The following is a 7,367-nucleotide window of genomic DNA, read 5'->3' on the forward strand; positions in this document are numbered from 1 at the left end:
ATTTGAATGAGAGGGAACCTCTTATACTATTTAAGAAATAATTTTGGATAATTTTAAATGGGCTAGAAATAGCCACATAGCCATTATTTTGCTCTAGCCCATGATCATGCAAACAACTACGTTATCTTTTTAAATATTCATTTAGAGTATGTGAAATGTGATTTATGAGAGTTGGAATCAACTCAAAATCTCTTATGGTTGATTTTTAATAATTGTTTGAATTTGCAAAAGGCTCTGCCTTGTTATTTTTGCTACATTAATTCTACAAAAGTTCTAGGGTTGAGGCCAGTGGGGTTGGTTAGAGATTTTCACAAGCTTTCCAACAATACCAAATTCATAAAATTTGGCCCAGTGGATCTTTCTAAATTTAAATTTGAAATTGGAACCAGTATTGAAATCAAACTGAAAAGATTAAACCACATTTGAATTGTTGGGCTCGTGCGGGAAAACGACACGGGCCACAGAGAAAAAGAAAACTGGGTCGGCCCAGCTGCGCGTCTTGCGCGAGTGGGCTGCCTGACAGAGGGGTCCACCGGTCAGTGGCGCATAAACAGCGAAACGGTATGTTTCTCTCTGGGACGCACGATTAGAACATGATCTAACGGCTCACGTGCATCGTCGTCTCCGGCGAGGCGCGAGCTCACTGGCGGCATGGGTAGGGAGTCGAAGAGCTCACCGGTGCTCCGGTGATGGTCGGCGAGGTGCGCAACAACGTTGTCGACAATGGCAGTTTGCCTGGTACAAGTGGCGTCTCCTGGGGCGGCGGCAATCTTCTTCTCCTTCTGCAGCGGCTCCACGGTGCTCCGGCGTGCAATTGGCGAGCTACGGTGGCTAATGTGGAGCAGGATGTGGTCGAGGAGAGTCAGAGAGGAGAGGGGAAGTTGATGGTGTGAAGGATTCGAGAGGGGAGGGCCTCCTTTTATAGCTGCTCGAGGTGCTGCGGCTTGGTGGATAAGGTCGTCCATGGCGACGTCGCTACAGGGGCGGCATGGCTCGGGCGATGACGCAGGGAGGTGTGCGACTGACATAGGCATCCCCAATGGGCCTGCCGAAGATGGTACCCGAGGTTTACTGAAGGTCCACGAGTCAAAGAATATGAAGCTTAGAAGCCCAATTAGTATTAAGGAAAGAAAGAGTTGTATTAGGAAATATAGAGATGTGTAACTTTACGGGTTGAACTCGGAGAGTCTCCCGGAATATGTAATCTTGTGTAACACGAAACCCTCGGCTCCGCCTCCTATATAAGGGGGAGTCGAGGGACAAAGAGAGGATCGAAATCATTGTTAACCAAACCCTAGTTTCTTAATCATCGAGTACTTTTTGGTTGAAACCCTCGAGATCTACTTGCCCTCTACTTCCAACTAAACCATACTCTACAATCCGTAGGAATTGATAAGTTAATCCCTTGTCAATTGGCGACCACGACAGGCTTGACGGCGGTGAAAACCATGCAGTGACGCGCACGGGAGCTTGACGGGAGCTCTCAGTACCGTGGCAGAGACTTTTGATGGTGACGACGGCGAGCGTCCTCTCCGGCGTAGGTGAGCATGTCTAGCAGGTAGAGGGTGACGAGGTGGTGCTACGGGCGAGAGGAGAGGTCAAGGGGAGGACGAGGGTGACGAGGCGCGTCGACGCTCTGGCGCGTCAAGGGACGTCAGCGTGCACGCTCTGGCGCGTACTGGGCGCGTCATGGCTAGTTGCTGCTGGCATCTTCTCGAGCGATGGCGGTGTCCAACGGGTCCAGGGGAGTGAGAGGAAGGTTGCTGACTTGGTGGTGCACGGTGGATTTGACCAAAGAGGATAGTGGCATGGGGAGGGCATGACATGCCACGGCATGGTCATGTTCTTCATGATCTCATGCATGTACCTGATCTCTGAGGCTTGGCTTTGGTCCAGGGGTTCGAGGAGAGTGTGCAAGCTGACTTGGGCATGATGGTTTAGGCAAATACCCAGCAGTTTATAGCATGTATTGAGTTGGCAAGGTTTTGCACACAAGGTGCTCGACCAAATGGCCGCAAGAGATGAACTTTGGAATTTTGCAAAGATTTTTTGTGGAGTTCATTTCAATAAAATTTAGAACACAATGGTGGTGGTGGGGCGCAAAATGGTGCAAGTTTGTGAAAAATCAAAATGGACCCAATCTAGAATCTGATTTGATGTTCCCTCTTTGCCTCCTTTTATTAAGCAATATAAAGAGAGTTAGTCAAAGTGGTCAACATAAAAGTTGTTCATCTTGATGAGGTCTTGGATGAGGTGCAAAGAGTTGAGAGGGTTTGGTTTAGAAATCTCTTAATCCAGGGGCTCAAAGTGGGTACCCTGATGTGGAAGTCAAAAATGACCATTATCACATGTGATTAAGTTTTGAATTTTTCTTTGATTTGATTTTGGTTTCTTTGATGCAAAAGGGATTCTTTTGGGTTTAGATGAGTTTCCAAACCATTGGCACAAATTAATATGGCCTAGGTTAAGGATTTTCAAAAATGGCCATAGGCCCATATGTGAGGGTTTTTGCAATTTCTTATTTTCTTCTTTTCTTCTTCTTTGCTTCTCTTTGTGATCTCAATTGATCAAGGTTAGGGTTTTAGCAACTTTGATAAGCACACAAACAATCATCATTGCAATGGCACAAAATAATGAATGAACACTATGCATAGCACCATATTCAATTTTTTTTTGTTAGTTCTAAAATTTGAATATTGGAAACCTCTTTTCTGATTGATTTGAAATTTGGGATGTTACATTCACCCATTGATGTTTGCCTTCACTCCCCCTATCTCCCTCATGTGTGTGTTCCCAAGTTTGGAATGTGCATCCGGGGTCAGATCTCTCCACCATACGCACGGCGTCGTGCTGCTGGAATCTCGGTATGAATCTCTTTGTTCCGTTGGTTCGCTCAACCGGAGCCCGGGGGATGTGTATACACCGTATGTTTGTAGAACTGCGGAGGTACGACACTTCGAGCACTTCATCGGCTTGTACTTCTACTAGATCCTGAGATCGGCGTTGATGTATATCTTCTCCGACAACGTTCGTTTGGAACGTAAAGCTTTCGGTCTTCAAAGGCATGAACACCGAACCTCTATGTCACTTTGCATCTCCATAGAATAGATCTGGTCTTGGTTATTCTGTTGTAGGATTTTTTGTTATCTGCTAGGGAACCTTACAACGTGTTCATCACATGTTATGTGTGTGCGTGTTAGTTGACTTATGGTTTCTGTCTCTCTATCCTCTTGATCATCTACGTCCCCAGTCTTCGTTTCGTGATGAGATCTACATAAAAATGCAGATCAACAATGTGATTTCCTGTTGGCATTAAATTCTAATTTTCCTTAACTGCAAATCCTCAAAGTCATGTTCAAGTTTAAACTTAGTTCAGACGAATTTGGTCAAATCAAATTTGTTTTAACAACTAGCTTCATTTCGTTGTCCGCGGAAAACAAATTTTGTAACATTTTTATTTCGATGCTGGTAGATGAACTTATCTCAAGTGTGGTGGTTTAAGGTATGTTCACCATGTGAAAAATAGGTGAGAGTAACCCTTAGTATGTGCTCCGTCCATTTCGAAATACTCGAATTATAGACCTAAAATTTGTTCTGAATAATTCTATTTTTGCTTTGCAATCAACAACAACACAGAAAACAAAGAAGTCTTACTTTTTCTATTGTATGACACAACTTTTAATGTAGGTTAGATTGGTTGAATTAGTACTAACAATGTAGTACTAATTTGAGAGTGGACTTTGTACACACGCATGGGTGTGGGTGTGTTATAGACCATCGATTTATTTCTCGAGATTCCTGCTTGCCTTGGTAGATGGAAATATTCTTTTACCCTTTTTTATCCGGTAAAACAGACGGTCACAGAAATATCCATATCCATGCGTGTAAGTACAAAAGCATTTCCTATATTTTATTTGATATTTTCTATGATGTAGACTAAAACAGAACAGAGGAAGTACAACCAAATAGCCGAGTCTAATATCTAAAAGGCACATTAATATGCTTTGAAACATTACACTAGATATGCAGAAAAAATATACTACCTTTATCCATAAAATATGTCACACATTTATCTAAATTTAAATTTATCTATGCACTCTTTGGTGTTCAGATACATTTGAATTCAGATAAATCTCCAACATTATTTTATAGACGAAAGAAGTATATAGAAGAAAATGCAAAGGAAAGCTGCGCACACCTGGTTCCACGGAGCCATGATCTACTGGACTATGATCCAAGATGCAGAGAAAGGAACCACCTAACCCGCCCAGCCGTCCAGGCCCAGTTCGAGATAGTGGTTATTCTGTTGTTTCTTTGGGCTTTGAAAAATACGTAATCATAAAATGATCCAACATCCAGCTAGGCCCGGCCCAGCAGGCCCACCAGCTGGCGCCGCCCAGGGTATATAGGGACACAGCTCACCGTCCCTATATACGTTGTCCGCGGAAACACCACCTACCACTTCCTCCATCCGCCTCCACACCGATCTAGGGTTTCTCCGGCGGCGGCGCAAGATGTCGGAGAGGAAGACGGGATCCGTCAAGTGGTTCAACTCCACCAAGGGCTTCGGCTTCATCACCCAGGAGGACGGCGGCGAGGACCTCTTCGTGCACCAGTCCGTCATCAAGGCCGACGGCTACCGCAGCCTCAACGACGGCGAGGCCGTCGAGTACGTGGTCGTGCACGGCGACGACGGGCGCACCAAGGCAGACGAGGTCACCGCGCCAGGAGGGGCCAACCTCCCCGGCGGCCCTCGCCCCAGCGACGGAGGTGACCGCGGGGGTCGCGGCGGAGGTGGCTACGGTGGCGGCGGCTACGGCGGCGGCGACCGCTACGGAGGAGGTGGCGGCGGCTACGGAGGCGGCGGCGGCTACGGGGGTGGCGGCGGCGGCTACGGAGGCGGTGGCGGCGGCCGTGGGTGCTACAAGTGCGGCGAGGAGGGCCACATCTCCAGGGACTGCCCCCAGGGCGGCGGCGGCGGCGGCTACGGAGGCGGTGGTGGCGGCTATGGAGGTGGTGGCGGCGGCTACGGCGGCGGCGGTGGTGGCCGTGGGTGCTACAAGTGCGGCGAGGAGGGCCACATCTCCAGGGACTGTCCTCAGGGCGGCGGCGGCGGGGGCGGCTACGGCGGTGGTGGCGGCGGCGGCAGTGGCCGTGGGTGCTACAACTGCGGCGAGGAGGGCCACATCTCCCGCGAGTGCCCCAAGAAGTCGTACTAGGCGCTGCAACAAGTCAGATCTGACTCCGGTGGTTCCTTTGCCTCCTTTACTCTGCAGCAAGTAATACCTTAATCTATATTCGCTAGTAGTCGCGTTTCCTGTGTTGCTCGTATGAAGAAGACTGATGATCCGTGTGATGGGATCTTTGCTGTTGGATGATGGTTCCAGAAGAACTGCTGCTCTTGTGTTCGTTTCAAGTTACATATTTTGGTGTGTCTCGGTGTGGTGAGGGCACAGCCGGATCTATCTATATATTGGATGGACTAAGTAATGGAAGACAATTAGCCTGCATCTGTGTGTTCGTGTTGATTTTATCCGATTCATTTTGCAATCTGTGTGCATGTTGGTTTTCATGATTCAGTTTGCAATCTGTGTGCATGTTTGTTTTCCTTTATCAATTTGCAATCTGTGTGCATGTTGGTTTTCCTGAATCAATTTGGGATCTCTTATCATGCAAAACAACACTTGCTGTTATGCTGAGCGTGAAAGGAGGAATTTCTCTTTCAGAACCATGCTTGCTGATTAGATGTTCTGCTGCGACTTGAAACAGCGGCAGTAGAACAAATCAAACCATGCATGCCTGGCAGATGATCACCTCAGTCCTCAGGATTGTAGAACAACATTTGCCATCTGCTTGTAGAGTACGAATGACTGGCAAGTGTGTTTAGACAATTTCCTTGTTACTCATTTTCATTTTTTTACTTTTTTTACGTTTTCTTTCTTGAGACAAAAATGAATTACTTGCTGTACACAAATCGGTCTGTTTGTTCAATGTACACTGAAGTTTGCCAGAGTGCAGTATGAACATCCAGATGCCGTGGCTGTACACAAGTGCTTGGAGAAGGGACGAGCCTGTACTTCCTACCTCCTGTAGCAGGTCTTTGTGATCCCTGAGAAGTGATAGCGGCATTCTGAGAATGAGTCAGAACAGTCATTACTTATGATGAGATGAAATACTACTGTAGTACAGATTTGTTTTGGAGCAGAATGGATCAAATGTGTAGTTATTTCTTATGAGATGACAGACTACAAATTAGTTTGGGTCTTTTGGATGAGGGGTGAATCGTTATATAGTTATTTGTAGTCTAACTCATCAAGCTTTGACATATCGAATATTGATGAGTTAGAGCATCTCTAGTCGTGTTCACCGGAGCCCAAAGGGATTTGGGGCGCGCTGAACAAGAAAACATTTCTAGCCGCGTCCTCTAAAGCCGCGTCCTCCAAAGCCGTTTTTTGTTTGGCACGTCTCGATACGGTGTCCGGCGTCCTGAGGCTGTTCCCGTCCCACAGGGGACGCCCCGGGCACGCCGAACATAACGAAAAGCGAGGTGGGCTCTCACATGTCGGCGACTATTTCCATAAACCGTTGGTTCACGCCTATTTTCTCATCGCTCCTTCCCTCCCGCGCCTGGATTTGCCGGTCGTTTCGACGATTGATCTGAGAGTCGCCACTGTCGTCGCGTCTGGCACTCTGGTCGATCGTTCCGCCGCCGCCGCTTCGCCTGCGCGGCGCGTCTCAGAACGCGGCGTCAAATCCGTCCCACCTCCGCGCATACATGTTGCTCGACGACTTGCCAGGTACGCGCGATTGGCCGCTGTTTGTTGCCTCGTCTGCCGCGGCGCAATTTTAACCATTGATTTTGCTTCAGACATGGATAGCGACGACGAGATGATTGCCCTACTGCTGGAGGACGAGCAAGCCTTCGACGATGACCTCCGGGAGCAAATGCATTTATCGCGGCCCTCCAGGACGTCCTTAACGCCGAGGTGGAGAAGAGGAAGAGGCCGCCGCGGAGGATCAAGGCCGGGGAGAAAGAAGTCGAAGCCCCAACAGAGGATGGAGGGGCATACCATGCTACACAACGACTACTTCGCAGATGACGCAACACATGACATAATTTTCGGCACCGGTATAGGATGAGCAAGGGTCTGTTCATGAATATCCTCCACGACGTTCGAGAGTTCGACCCTACTTCAAGCTCAAGCACGACGCTGTAGGCGATGTCAGGTTCTCGTCGATTCAGAAGTGCACCGCCGCCATGAGGATGCTTACATACGGAGCACCTGCCGATATACAGGACGACTACCTTCGCATGAGTGAGTCTACTGCCATTGAGTGCATGTACAAGTTTTGCCGAGCTGTGGTGT

General features: G+C 48.0%; 1 protein-coding gene across 1 annotated transcript; it reads left to right on the forward strand.

Moving 5' to 3' along the window:
* The first annotated feature begins 4,444 nt into the window (after window positions 1-4,444).
* On the forward strand, window positions 4,445-5,510 carry LOC127317030 (cold shock domain-containing protein 4). The gene has a single exon (XM_051347556.1). It carries the CDS (start codon window positions 4,515-4,517, stop codon window positions 5,217-5,219), a length of 705 nt encoding a protein of 234 aa, XP_051203516.1. The 5' UTR covers window positions 4,445-4,514; the 3' UTR covers window positions 5,220-5,510.
* The last annotated feature ends 1,857 nt before the right edge of the window (window positions 5,511-7,367 follow it).

The sequence above is a fragment of the Lolium perenne genome, chromosome 7 (assembly GCF_019359855.2).
Source record: "Lolium perenne isolate Kyuss_39 chromosome 7, Kyuss_2.0, whole genome shotgun sequence".
NCBI classification, from domain to species: Eukaryota; Viridiplantae; Streptophyta; class Magnoliopsida; order Poales; family Poaceae; genus Lolium; species Lolium perenne.

What these genes read in the sequence shown, in the direction of transcription:
- LOC127317030 (XM_051347556.1), top strand. Translation starts at nt 4,515, where the DNA reads ATGTCGGAGAGGAAGACGGGATCCGTCAAGTGGTTCAACTCCACCAAG.